The sequence below is a fragment of the Trichosurus vulpecula genome, chromosome 8 (genome assembly GCF_011100635.1).
Source record: "Trichosurus vulpecula isolate mTriVul1 chromosome 8, mTriVul1.pri, whole genome shotgun sequence".
Taxonomy (NCBI): Eukaryota; Metazoa; Chordata; class Mammalia; order Diprotodontia; family Phalangeridae; genus Trichosurus; species Trichosurus vulpecula.
The window spans coordinates 8,614,822-8,630,036 of NC_050580.1; the positions used below are offsets into that span (position 1 = coordinate 8,614,822).

At 43.6% G+C, this 15,215-nt stretch overlaps 1 protein-coding gene across 2 annotated transcripts in view; it reads right to left on the minus strand.

The window, feature by feature from the left end:
• DOCK1 (dedicator of cytokinesis 1) overlaps window positions 1-15,215 on the minus strand; it is a 604,993-nt gene that overhangs the window by 118,471 nt on the left and 471,307 nt on the right. For both annotated transcript variants that reach the window (XM_036734505.1, XM_036734504.1), the window contains exon 31: window positions 14,948-15,048. In XM_036734505.1, coding sequence (XP_036590400.1) covers window positions 14,948-15,048 — 101 coding nt within the window. The remainder of the gene's footprint in view (window positions 1-14,947; window positions 15,049-15,215) is intronic.

Consider the following 15,215-nt stretch of genomic DNA (forward strand, 5'->3'; position numbering starts at 1 on the left):
GACTGAAGGGTTTGAGTTCAACATCAAAACTATGGGTGGTTCACCTTGCTTACAAAGCAGCAAGGAGACATCACTTCTCACTTAAGAGTACTGCAGAGGCCTCCTGACTGGTTTCCCTACAACCAGCTCTTCTCTTTCTAAACCATATAATGTCATACTGGTCTTCCTAAAGTACAGGTCTGACCATGTGGCTTTACTGCTCAAGACTCTGCCAATGGCTCCCTATCATCCATAAGACCCAACCAATGTCAGCCTTGACAACCTGGCCACCTCCCACCTTTCCAGGTGTACTCTGTTTATTTATGCCATGTTCCTGGTACATTGGACCACTATTCTTCATAAACAACATGGCATCATCCATTTCTAACCTTTGCACGGGCTGATTCCCATGCCTCGAATGAACTCCCTCCTCACTGCTGCCTTGTAGGATCCCTGGACTCCTTCAAATCTCAATCAAGTATCCCTCCCCATCAGGAAGTCAGTCCTTACCTCCACCCAATTGCTAGCACCCTGCGTCCAAGATCACACTGTTTCTATTTTGAGTATACGTTATATTCAATGTGCTACATGCATGTTGCTTCTCTTGATAAAATGTCACATCTGAGGACACGGACTGTTTCATCTTTGGACTTTGTTTCCCTACCTCCCAGCACAGACCCTGGCACACAATCAACACTCGGTAAATGCTTCGTAAATGAATAAATGAGTTCAGCTGACCAACTCTGAAGGCACCAGGGTATAAGAGGCTAGTGGAATTAGTCTTCTTAACAGAGGGGTTAAGGAAGATTCCCTGAAATACCAAACTTACTCAGAAATACACACAGATCAACAAGTGTATACTGTGACCCCAACCTTTATCCAAGGAGTGAGCTCAGCATCTCCTATGGGGAAATGCTCCCGGCATCCCAGGATTGATCAGAGAGAACGCAGGCAGTACTGTTGTCAGAGAGAATCTGCCACACCGGAATGTGTTTCATCAGAGCCACAGGCCTGGATAAGCATGGCCCCGTATGGAAGCAGCAAGAGAGACCCCCTCCCTCTTTGTGTTCCTCTCAGGGCCAAGACTATAATTTGCCTGGTTGTCAATGACTAACTCATTAGAATCTCAGAACCAGAAACTCTGTCCTGAAATGGCTGGAGGAGCTGAAGCTTCAGGGATCAGGTATCCATTATGAATTTACTAAGGGAAGAAGAAAGGGAAAATAAACACCTCCTGCTTCTCTCCCTGGGGTTGTCTGATTCTGAGTCAGCACGCTGGTAGATGAGAACAGCCACACTCACACCAGGCTTGGAACAGCCACTGCCATCCCTGGGATTAGCCCCCAGAAAACTCGGTCGTGATATGGGGCCAAGCTTGCTGGTTTCATCTTCCAAGTGCTTCAGGTGCAATTTATCTTATTCCAAGGTAGAGGCTGACAGGGGATTAATGTCCTCTTTGGTGCAAGAAGTCAGAGACACTTGTGCCCAGCCTAATAACACAGGGATCCTGTCCTAGCAGTGAAGAATGAAGAATGTTCTTGTTTGTGTTCAAATATCCTCAATTCAAACTTAACTTCCCTCATTTTCTGAGGGGTAAATCAAATTAAAAGTCTTTTCCTAATGTCTTGGCATGGTTTGAAGATCTGACTTAAAGCCCTAGTTCTGCTGGTTCCTCATCGCACAAATTAGACTTACTCACTTAATTGTCCTGAACCTCACACATTTAAGAGGAGATAATGACATGGGCACTGCCCACGTCACAGAGCAGTGGCGAGGCAAACTCCATTAACGTATCATCAATAGAATTATTCAGGCACAATTGAGCTCTCTTATGCTTCTTTGAGTAGGCCCTGACCTTGAGTGGGATCCTGGTGACTGAAAACTGATAATCCGTCAATTAGCCGACATTTATCCTGCGATGTGCCAACTACTGTGCCAGGCTGGGACAGGAAGACAAAGTGAGATAGTCCCTGCCCTCAATGAATGGACATTCTATTAAGGAGCTACAGTCCATCAATCCATATGCTGGCTCCCCGATTGATTATGGGTCATGGACTCTGCTAAGTGTAGCATCTTGGACAACCATAGGCAGGAAATGCTGCCCTGGCCTCAAATTTAGTCTTGCAAATATTCCTCTTTCCAAGTACAATCCTGAAGCCAGCAAGGCAAAGCCTGTCAGTATTAAAAATGACATTTTAATAGCTGAGTGAAACAAAGAAGCTGAAGGCCGTGGCTCAGAGGCGAGGGAAGGAAGAAGGTGTTAGATGGGAAGGAGATGGTTTTATCTCCCCAACAGAAGACCCTGATCTTTTCTCAAGTTTTAATAAGGAAATGGCTTTGAAGAATCCACACGTGTTTGTGAGCCATTCCTGAAGAAGCTGGGTCTGGTGCCTGGACTTTAGGGAGAATTCTCTATAAGCTCTTCCTGAAGAAAATGAAGCTTTTCAGAATACATAACCTCTCTGGGCTAATGCTCCGGACTGAGAATTGGAGGCTGTTAAAGCTGGGAGTGAGGGAGGGCATAGGAGGAGAAGGGAAAGGGAGGAGGGTAGAGGAGAGGGGAGGACTCTATGAACGTTAGATTAGAAACACCCTTAGGTGAAAGATGGGGGAAAACACAGCAGTGACATTCCAATTATGCCACAATGTGCCCCTCCCAATGGAGAGGTTGGATTGATAGGAATAACTTTAAAAAGGAGAAATAAACATTAACTATTGGCATGCTAGGCCTCACTGCTTGTAGAGGATCTCAGCTACCCAGCAAAGAGGGTTCAGGGCACATTACTGCAGGATGTGAAGACACTGACTTGGAACAGTATAAATACGAAGTCAACCACATCGCTCAAGTGCACGCGGTTATATGCCTGATATGCACAAGTGGAAGTCTCTGCCTCCAGGGAGCTGACATTCCACAAGGAAGATACAATAAATAGATACAAAGTTACATGACATAACTTCAAAAAGAAGAAGGCACCGGCCATTGTGGGGTGCGCTTGAGGGATCAGAAACGGCCTGGTGGAGGTGGAGGCGGAGGCCCTGAGCTAGGCCTTCCAGGATACTGTTCTACTGAGCAGAGATAAGTCAAGCCAACAAGCATCCATTAAGTGCTTCCTGTATGTGAGCTGCTGGGCAGATTGCTGGGGACACAAATATAAGTAGAAAGAAAGACAGCCACTACCCTCAAAGAGCTTACCTTCTAATGGAAAAGACAACACACACACAAAAAGAGAGAGGTGAAAGGGTGAAGGGAGCATGTGGGGGAATGACTGATAAGGTCCAGAGAGTCAGGAGAGGAGCCTGGGGATGAGGGACTATATTCTAGCCATAAGAATAAAACAGGCAAAAACACGAAGCCAGGAGGTATAATGCCATAAAATGGATCTTTCTGGGACATGATGGAAATGCCAAGGAGCTCGATTTTATGGGCACAGCAAGACCTAGGTGGCGGTGTGCCTCTAGCCTGTGCAGAACAGCCCTGGCAGCTGGGCTCGGGTCCCTCCACTCTGGGGAGCAGGGGATATTGACAAAGTGGGGAAAATCCACAAAGCAGACAATCCATCCGGATGAGATGAATCAGTGGAAGTTTCACTGTTCTTAGCCAAAGTATTGTAAGGGATGAAGCCCTGCCTCAAGCCCCCTGACCCAGAATACATCAATGCACTCGCACAGTTAGAGCAGCCCTGGCCAGGCGCAGGGTCCTCACAGTGCAGCCAGACTGGCTCTCTGGGCTTTCCAAGGGTGCTGTACCCCTGGGCAGGGCAGGCATTGGGGTGGGAGAGGAAGTCTCCCCCAGACCATCAGTCAGTGAACGGATCCCAATCTCTCCCCTTTTCTTCCACCTCCAGTGAGCTGCGCAAGGCCCGGGGGCCTCTGCCTTAGGAGAGAGGGCCAGGAGGGAGGTGGGTGCCTCAGGTGGCAGCTGGCCAGAGGCAGGAAGGCAGAGGAATGGAATAGAGTCATCCTTTCTACACTCTATGACTGAGGAATAGAGGTCCAGGCAGGGTCTATGCCCCTAAGTTCAGGCTGAATTATTGCAAATATATTTATTAGCTTTGAATATCAGAGGTTGGGAAGAGACTAACTATGAAATTGAGCAAAAGCTGCCCAATCGTATGTCCCCCATGCCTTTAAAAATAATTTTCCAGGTATCTTTCATTTTGGCATTAATAGCCCTTAATAACTCAGCTCTGTTCTGCTTCCTCAACTATCTTACATGTTACCAGCCTCCAAGCAGCCCATGGTCAGCCTCCCTGGCCTTCCTGTGCCTGCTAATTTTCTGTCTCCCTACTCTAGCTGCACCCATTCCTTCCTTCTTTATCTCTGCTTTTTTAAAATCACTGGTCTCCTTCCAGATTGCTCAAGTGCCATCTTCAGCAAGAAGACTTTCCCTGTCCTGGTCTATCCCCTTCCCCCTTCCCACATACACCTTACAGTGCCTTTGATCTCAAGGATTCCTTGAATATACTTTATACGTGTCAGGTATGTACCTACATGTGTACACAGATCATAGATCATTGATTATGGTGTGTGGGACTGTTTGAAGGCAGGGATGGTTTTGCTCGTGATTTTGCAGTCCTGGTGCCTAGACCAGTGTCTGGCTCTTAGCAGGTATTAAATCAAGCACTGCTGACTGATGGGAAGATGAGCCCTCCATCTGAGCTTTCCTTAGATATACAAATTCCCACCAAGTATTGCTAACTGAGTGACATAAATGAAGGTGTTTACTTCCCAGCATTTGAGATGGCACAGGTTCTTTGCTCCCAAGGGAATGGATCTGCCTCAAGCCTCAATGCCTGAAGGTGACACACCTGGTATTCCAGTGGGAAGGATCCCTTATTTCAAAGGCCTTGCATCCCATCTGCTTTTGACCCAAAGGCCTCTCAGAAGCTGGCTATATGTGCCTGATTGTACAACCAATAACGGTGCTAACAGCGTATGCTTCTTAAGGTTCACACACAGCTTTACATATGTAAATTATCTCATTAGATCCTCATGATAACTCTGTGAGGTATATACTATTATTACCCCCTCCCCCACTGCACAGATTAGGAAACTGAGGCACAAAGAGTTTAAATGATTTACTGGGGATCAAATGCTTTGTTGTTTATTCAGGCACTGTACTAGGTGCTGGGCATACAAGAAAAGAAAGTGAGAGACCCTGCTCTCAAGAAGCTCAGTTTACAGGCAAAAAACCATGTGTCTATGTGATACATACGGAGCAGATGAAAAATGTAGATGAAGAATGCTCTAGTACTAGAGAGAATGGGAGTTCTGCGTTGTGAAGGAAGCCAGGGAATCTGAGAGACAGAGGTGAGGAGTGAGGGCCTTCCAGGCATGGGACTCGGTCACTGAAAAAGGCTGGAGATGAGCATCCTGTGCCAAGAACATCCAGCTGTGGCTGGATCACAGGGTACATGGTGGGTGGGTGCATGGGGTATACTAATGCATAAGAATGCTAGAAAGGTAAAAGGGGGCTGGGTTGTGAAGAGCTTTAAATGCCCAACAAAGGAGTTTGTATTTGATCATGGAAACAGTAGGAAGCCACTGGAGACTGCTGAGTAATGGGAGGGATACGGCCCATCTGTGCTTTAGAAAAGACACTCTGGCACCTCAATACCAAATGAAATGGAGTGGGGAGAGACTTGAGGCATGGAAGCCATGCTATCCACTGTACAACCATGTGAAGTGATCACAGGCTGGTTAGAAATTCACAGGATGCTGGCAGAAACCTAAGCTGGGACTCTCGCACATCCCCATCTCCTTAGGCAGTTGGGCTTTTGTGATATGTTACTGTTTTAACAATAGGTAGAATCATGCACTCCTGATTATACTCCTGTCCATTTCCCCCCAGCCTTTTCGTTCTCACAGGGCAGATCTCAAGGCCCTTCATCATGTTGGGCTCCCTCTTCCACTTTCTCTCCAGCTTGTTACACTCTTAGACTCAGAAACTTTCCTCATCAAAAGCTGCCCAGATGTGGAAACGGTTGCCTTGAGAGGGAGTAGCTTTGCTCTCACTCGAGGTCATCGATCAAAGGCTGGCTGATCTCTACATGGCTGGTAGAAGGGGGATTCTTGGTCAGATGTGGTTTGATTACAACAGGAGATTCTTACAATTCTGAGATTATGTGAAACTGTGTCCCTCCCATCAATCTTAAGACTACAAGTTTTGTCTCTATTTTACAGTTGGGAAAACCGAGGCTCAAAGAGGTCATATGTCTTGCCCAGGGTCATGTAGTTAGTAAGTGCCAGTGGCAGGATTTGAATCCAAGTGTTCCCTTATTCCAAGTCTGGCACTCTACCCAGAATGGCATGTGAACTGCAGATAGCTGCACAAGACCACGAATTTGGTACAAATTGGGTAAGTGGCCATTCTCCTCCTCCTCCCCCACTGTCATTGAGAGTTGGAGCCTGACTGACCAACCCCTAAAGAAGGCTGCAGATGCTGCTCTAGCTAAAGCTGCAGGAGGAAAAGCTTGCAGAAAGCTTAGATTGGGGAGAGGCATCCATCCCACAGCAGACATCTTCTCTCAGCCTGGACTCTGCTGCACTAGCCAGGAAAACCTCTTCTCCAGAGTGCCAGCTCCCCCGAGGGCCAGTGACAGCCTTTTTTATTGGCTTCCTCATCTCTATCATTTAACTCATCCGCCGGGAGGCTGGTTCAGTGGGGAGGGTGGACTGCATCCCTCTGAAGGAAGAGACACCCAAGTTATTACAGTGGGAACATCTTTCATCCGGCTTTTCTGGTCAAAACAGCCTAAGTGGGTTGTTTGTGAAAGGACTGGTGGGGGGCAGGGCTGGGGGAGGTGGGAAACCGATGTTATCCACAGAACAAACAGAAGAACGTTTAGGCTGTTTGCCTACAGATGCGCTCCCTCGGAGAGAGGTGGATTTCTATTAATACCATTCATGCATCTGGGCTACTCAATTACTTTCTTACATGTTAATTTGGTGGTTTTTTAAATTAATTGACAGCTTTCACTGTGCTATCACATTCACGTTCCTGAACCGAGGCCCAGCACTATCCACTGTGCCGCCCGGCTGCCTCCTTTGCAAATCTTAAAGAGCTATAAAAGTGGATTTGAAAACTTATTATCATTATTATTTGCTGTTGCTGTTACTACCTAAGGTGGGAAGCAACAGAGGCAAGATTGGAGTTCTTTCTTCCACGTACTCAAGTGCCACATGATGCTTCATCACACTCAGGAACCAATTTCCTAAACTACCAAGCCTACTGATTACCACCACTAGGAGAACACACTGACACCCTCTTACACTCTGTGGGGTAATCATTACTACCAGCATCTGCAAGCCCTCTAGACAGCAGCCACCTTTTCAAAGTCTATAATAAGGAACCTTCTTAGTGAGGATTTTCTGTTCTATAGATTTATAGCTACTTATGAATCATTAATGGGATGGCTAATCTGCAAATATTATTTTCAGGTTGGGGCTGTCATGATCCATATATGACTTAATAAGCCCAATGTAGACATTAGGACTGATACTTTATTCTCATTCAAATGCAGATATTGGCCCAGAAAACGGGCCTTGGAATACAAAACACTTTATTTCCCCTCCTTCCCTCAGGGAATGTGAAAGTGCAGACCTTCAAGTAAGAAAGACAAGTTTCTGTTTCCTGTCAGTTGGAGAAACGGTGCTGTCTATCCTCAGCATGGAACCGAGGATCCCTTCTGGCAATAACATTTTTTTGAATCTAGGTCTACATCAGAGAAAAGGAAATGCAGTTTGGGACAAGTTACACAACTTGTATATCACACACACACACACACACACACACACACACACACACACACACACACACTCTACTGATCCATTCCACTAAGATTCTATTTGTACATATAATAATATTGAAGGTCACTTTGAAGTGTGGAGTTCTGTCACATACTTAATCTCTTCTGCTCCCTTTTCTCTTGTGGGGGTGGGGAAAGATTGGGGTGTGACCTTTTCTGAATAAACAAAATATTTATTAAGCACTGAATGTAAAGCATTGTGCTAAACTCAGGGTATATAAATAGAAAAGAGGCTCACCACCTTCTCCATTCTACCTACTTTCTTTTCTAGAGAGTTAATCAACTATTACTAATAATTATCTCACTTTTTGACCTAGGGGCAACCTACTACCACTATGATTCATGTTCATGTTGTCCTTTAATTTAAAGAGTTACCATCAGAAGAAAAGTTATTAATATAATCATAATAGCTCAGAGCCCCCAGTTAGAAAATTACTTGCCATTCATTCAAACAGAAGTTTGACTCTGTCATAATTTAAGTTTTTTTTTTATCTTAAGTTAAGTCATGGCCCTACTCTACTTGAGGCAAATAGAAAGACACAAACAATGTCAGACTCAGGGACAAACATCTATTAAGCACCTGCTAATATGCCAGGCACTATGCTTAGTGCTGGTGATATAGACCATTCCTGGCTTCACAGGACCTCACAGTCTAATGAGAGAGAACACATAAAAAGAAGCTGAAAAGCAGGGGGAGTAGTGGGAAGAAGTGCTTGGTTATCCTACAGCTAAGGTGGGAAATGATCTGAAGAAGTGAGAATTTCATAGATTATTTCATCTCAAGGAATAACGAGTTTCTGCAGATCATGAAGTTCAGGAAACTAGCTAGGTAGGAAAGGATGAGGTGAATTTTTTAGTCCCTCCACCTCCCACCCTCTCTGCTCAGAGAAAGAAAGTGGCCTGGGGGGAAGGCAGGGCTGAGGAGGTATGAGATTCAGGGTTGATTTCATCTTGCAAGATGAGTTCTGGAATCCAGGTGGGAAATGTCTACCCATGTCTAGGTAAAAAGATTGAAGCAGAGTATTTTAGAGTGTCTGTTACTAGATGGGGATGAGGATGGGAAGTTAGAGAACTTTTCACGGGTGTCAAAACTGGGCACAACCAGGAGCTTCGGCTGGAGCCTTCTGTTCCGGGATGTCCACAGGGGCCTGCGGACCCTCCTCAGGCTTTCCCTTTTCTATTGCAGCTCAGCCCTCCTTTTGTTTTCTCCTTCAGTCTCTCACTTTACCCTTGTGCCTGTCACTCATCTGCTCCTGACTATTTTTGGCTGGGCTGGGTAAGTCTTGGAAGGGCTGAGAATGCTTTCTCCTCAAAGCCACTGATGCTGCTCAGTCCTTGGAGACACTGCTATTCCTTAGAATATTGGAAAGAACACCTGGGCGCAACTCAAGTCTGCCTTGCTTCTCAAAGATCAGGGCTCAGAGGATGCCCATCCCTTTGAACTACACATATCACAGTAAGTTAGTCGGATCTCAAATCCTTAGTTCTCACGGACATTTAATACTTCAAGAACCTGTGGCGTTCAAATGGGTGGGAACACTCTCCTCTGATGCATGTATAACATTCTTAGAGAGTTGCCTAAAGGCCACAGCAGTTAGGTGGCTGGTCCATGGTTACACAACTAATAAGCATTACAGGCAGAACAAGAACCCAGGTTCCTCCAAGGCTCTAGCTAGTATATGTGACCCATTTGGGCACTTAATTAAGAATATATGTGAGATAATGAAGATTGGGGAATTTCTGTCATTTTTGAGTTGTAGTTGGTCTCAAAGTGCAGGCTTAAAAAAGCAACTTCTTCAAATGAAGGAGATTTCCCTGTTATGATGGATTATTCCCACTTCTATGTTTTGATGATGTGATGCCATGGATATGGGGGCCCCATCCACTGGTACAGATCAGGACTCCTCAAGTGCCAGGCCTCAAGGGCCCATGGGACCCTTGTCCACAAATCCTCCAAAGAGGATCCTCCCAAAGCATGGGGCTCTCTCTTTTGACATTTTGTGATGCCAATACACCTGTAAGACTGTACTCTAGGTATCCTTTACTTTTGCCATTGGACATAGTAAAATGCCCAGAGGTGGGAAGACCTACCTCCTACATCTACAGGAGATAAGTTGTCATTTAACTCTTCTCTTCCTAGAATACTGGCATCACCACCTGGCCTCAGATCTTGGTAGGGTGCTGCAGCCTCAGGCTAGATTTCGGTGCTGGCTGATTTGAGAAGAAGAGCTAAAACACTTTTGAAATGATCAATGGCCCTTTTCCTCAGGAATTCTATGAAAAAGAAGATTCTTGGGGAAAATGTGTTTCCTGAACATCCTGCTGCTGCTTCCTGTGCTAGTAGAGAAAAGAGGAACCCTGACAGCTAGTAGGCACAAACAAGATGACGTTGGATTTCCTTGGCTATTGGAGTTGTGAATGCGACATTTGCCCTGCTGAGAGTATTATGTTCTTTGTCATTTCTCATCAGCCCAGATCTTGTGCCCACCTTTGGTTTCCTATAACATGTTCAGATCTCAGGAGCACAGTCAAGACTGCAGAAGATTCTGGACCAGTCAGAAGAAGCCCTCAGCCAGAGAGATCCCCATAAAAAAAAGACAGTCCCAATCCAGCAGATATAATGCTGATGTGTCTACAGCAGCTTTCTGGGAAACACTGACCTCATTTATATAGTAGTAACTGTAAAATGTAATAAGACTTAAAAAATTCAGTATCTAAAACCAGCATAGAGATTGGGGCCATCTCGACCAACCTCTTCATTTTATAGATGATCAAATTGAGGCCCAGAGAGGTCAAGTGACTTGGCCAAGGCCACACAAATACATAAGGGAAAAAGGTAGGAATCGGAACCGGAACTTCTTGCTCCAAAGGTTCTAGACATACTTTACACCTCCTAGGAACATTCCAGAGATAGTGATAGAATAATCATACTAAAATCCTGGCTGAGCACAAGGAAGGGGCATTTCTGGATTATATCCCCCGTCCCATGACTTTCCTTTACAACAATTAAAAGTTAAGGAAAACCACTTCTAGTAGCAGCAAGGAATTGTGAACAAAGTCAACATCTGCCTAGCGATTCGGCAATGGCTAAAATATGCTGTGGTGCATGAATGCCCATGAGTCTTACTGGGATCTAAGATGTGATGGACATGATGAACACGGAGAAGCAAAACTGAATGCTGTGAAATGCTAAGGACCCACTTCTTTGCAGAAGTGGAGGGCTATGGGTGTGGAACACTGGATATGGTGTCAGGCTTTTCCCAATGTGTTGGTCAGTTTTGTTGAACAGTTTACTTTTTCTTTGCAAACTGTTTCTCAGAGAAAATTGTGGGAAGATGTCGGAGTGGGTCAGAAAATTCCAGCTCACAAACAAGATAAAATAGTCGCTTAGGGCAAATGTAGAGCAGTAAAAATGAACAAGAGTGAGGGCAGAATAGTGGTCCTCCTGGGACAATCACAGAAGATCTGAAGAAAAATCTCAGGACTGAAGTTTGGTTCCTGTGAAGTGCAAACACCTTCAGGCTAGTTCTGCTGAAACAAGCGGCAAGCTCTGGGCCCAGCTGGCTGGAGAGGTAGCCTTGGCCTCAGTCACAAGAATTTTCACCTCCCAGACAGTGTGGGGAGTTGGGCATTAGAGCCAGGGAAGATTGAGGGAACCTCTAATGATAAGGGATGCCAGACCCAGGCCGGCTGCTGAGATTTAGCCCTGGGCGAGAAGGAGCCGGCATGTGCCCAGGCAGTGCAGAAGCAGTGGGGGTGAGAATACCACTGGCTGTGGGCACTTACAGGAGGCTGGAGGTCTTGGTTTTGGTCCCTGGTCAGAGGGAAGAACTGAAGAAGGATCTGAGGCCAGAGGCACCACTCCCCATACTCCAGGCCTAGAGGTGATTACAATAATAAGCTGCTACAAATAAAGAGAGAGAGAGAGAGAGAGAGAGGGAGGGAGGAGGGGGAGAGAGAGAGAGAGAGAGAGAGAGAGAGAGAGAGAGAGAGAGAAGGTAAAGGAGAAAGAACCTGGCTACAGAAAGTTACTATGGGAATAGAGAAGACTGGGACTCATCTTCAGAGGAGGATACTGAAATGAAAACAGCCTCTTCCACCCTAAAGAATGACATCCAATGTCACCTACCCAAAAAGAATTCACAGAAGAACTGAAAAAAGACTTTAAAAATCAAATGAGAGCAATTGAGGAAAAATTAAAAAAAAAAAAAAAACAACCCAAGATAAACAAGGAGATTATGAAAAGAAAGTCAACCAACTGGAAAAGGAGATCCAGAATCTTAAGGAAAAAAATTACTCTTTAAAATTTAAAATTGGGCAAGGGGAAGCCAGAGAAGTTATAAGAGACCAAGAAATAAAGCAAAATATAATGAATGAAAAAACAAGAGAATGTGAAACGTCTCATAAGGAAAAAAAAAACTGATCTGGAGAAGAGGTGAAGAAGAGAAAACATAAGAATGATCAGACTACTTGAAAGCTATGATCAAAAGAGTTATCTTGATACAATAACACAAGAAATAATTAAAGTGTCCTGAAGCATTGGAACAAGAGGGGAAAGTAGAAATTCAAAAAATCCACCAATCGCAATCTTAAAGAGATCCTACAAGGAAAACCTATAGGAATGTCACAGTCAAATTTCAGAACCCCTAGTTCAAGGAGAAAATAATACAAACAACAAGAAAGAAAAATTCAGATATGGTGGCACCACAATTAGGATTACCTGAGACCTAGCTTCAGTGACACTGTAAGACTGGAGGTCTTGGAACACTATATATTGCAGAGCAAAAGAACTGGGGTTGCAGCAAAAATATCAACAAAGTTAAGCATAATCCTGAATGAAATAAAAAATGGACATTCCATGAATTGCCAGACTTTCAGGATTTTGTTGCAAAAAACCTGAACTTAATAGCAAATTTAACATACAAGATCCAAGAGAAATATAAGGTACCCATCAAGGACTAATTGGGGATTCAGTAAGGACACACTTTGCTATTTATATGAGGAAATGTAAAATGTATGTTCAACATTATTATTTGTAATTGAGTAGTTTAAACGAAAGATTGGGGTAGACCTGAGTATGATGTGATTTTAAAAAGGAACCACTTAGGAAAAAGGTAAAAGGAGTAATTATCTTACACAAATGAGGTGTGAGAGAAAGAACTGACAGAAATTAGATGGAGGAGAAGGTCTGATAGTTCTGGAACCCTACTGTCATTGGTATGAGTTAAAGGGGGTGTAATACATATATATCTAGAAAAGTATAAAAGTCTTTTAAATTCAGAAAGAAATAAAAGGCTAAAGGGATAGAGATGGGGAGAGGATAAGGGAGGGATTTTTAGAGGGAAGGGGAGGGGAGGGAATTGGAGAAGGGGAGGCAATAGAATTTTGTTTGAATCAACAGGAATAGGAGGACAAGGGAGGGATTTTTAGAGGGAATTCACATCAGATCTGGTTAAAGAGAGAACAATATACTGATTTAGAATGGAATAACAGTCTTAAATTTACAAAGACATAAGAGGGTGAGGGAATGGGATGGGGGGTAAGATGGGTGTTTAATGGGAATGGGAGGATAAGAAAGGGATCTTTGTAGGTGGATAGGTTAAGTGATAGGAGGGCAATGGAGTGGGTAGAAGTAAAGTAGAGGAGTCAGGAGGGACAGGAAATGAGAGATAAACACAAACATAAAATAAAGATCAGGAGTAGAATTTATTAGGAAAAAAGGCAGGGGTGGTAATCACGATCTCAGACAAAGTTAAAGCTAAAATAGATTTAATCTAAAGAGAAAAATAAACTACACTATGTGTCAGCCATATTAATCAATATTGTTTTAGGCTATTTAAAATAACTAAACAGTATAATGTTGGAATATAGTGCTGTGGTGTAGCAAATGATGAGTGGGTGGACTTAGAAAAAGATGGAAAGATTTGGACATATGAAAGAAGATATCATCCACCCTCACAGAAACGGAGGACAAACAAGGATAGTATGGTCTTATACAGATGCATGGGAATGCATATGCCTACATATGAGCATGATGACAGATAGCTAAGTATATCCATGTACACGTAAGTGTGTGCATGTGTGTATGTATGGGGATATGTATATATGTTTGTATGTATATGTACATATGTGTGTTTATACACACACACACACCCACACACACACACTTTACACACACGTATATAAAAATATATCCATGCTTAACTGTAGCCATCTTGGAGGAGGTGGGGAGGAAGGGGAAAAAAGAACAAAGTAAAAACTGCACAGCAGAGAACAAAAGAAAACTTACAGGGAAGCAAAGAAAAGATGGACAGCTCTCAACACACTGTGTAGTATTTATCGTACAGGCTTTCTTGAAATGGAAATCTATTGCTGTATATTTTGAATCCTCTCTTACATTCTGCTGTTCACATGACAATGCTTTTTTTTAATTTTCTTCTGTATTTAGATTTTAGTATTTAAGTTTATAATATTTCTTTTTTTCTTATTGTATATTTAAGTTTAAAATAAATTTAAAAAAAAAGAAAATTGTTTCTCATTAGGAATGCCACTCTGGGGGAGGGAGCGAGGAGAGATACATTGAGAAAGGCAGGTGATATATAAACAAAAGATGTTAAAAATCATTAAAATAGAGGTAAGCGAAACCAGTTGATCAGGTGAGCGCATCTGCCATTATAAGCAGCATTCTACACCTACAGGCTGTTGCCCTTCTACCCAGGTGAGAGAGGAATATTTTATGTCTGACTGTCTAGAACTAAAACAGATCGTTACATTTAATCTGAGTTGAGCTGCCTTCCTGCATGGTTTCCATTTTACTCCTTTAGCCACTATCAGAATTATTCTCTAAACAGACGCATTCTTTGCAAGCAGAATTTGAAGAGTAAGCAACGGAAGCATCAATGTAGGATGATATCACAATAAAATTCATTCTCTCTCTGAAGTCTAATTTTGCTCATCCATATTCCTTAAATGCATTGCCTGGCAGCCGAGTCCGATGAATATTTTAATTCTGAATCTTGGTTCAAGAGAAGGAATGTATGCCCCCCACCCCATCCCAAGCACAATGGCATCTCCAGGTGCACCCTTTTGGCTGAGAGCGCTTAGTAGGCACTTGCCGATTAATGCTCATGCCCAGTGTTCTTAGGAGGATGTGCGCTTACTTGTTGAGGATTTTGGCTCTCTTTGCACTTGAAAAATTCTCCAGTTGTAAAGATTCTTGAGTAAGAAAAGCCACAGCCAGGTGGAAGTAATTGTTCCAGAGCTGAAATTCAGAAGGTGACAGGAGTCAGTCACATTGGTGGGCAGGCAATAGAGGACACAAAAACAAAAGAAACCATTATGTTCTTTCCAGCACCCTCCTCTGAAGTACAGAAAAATGCTAACAACTTACACAATTGTATAAACATATATTTACACAGAATTCCCTCC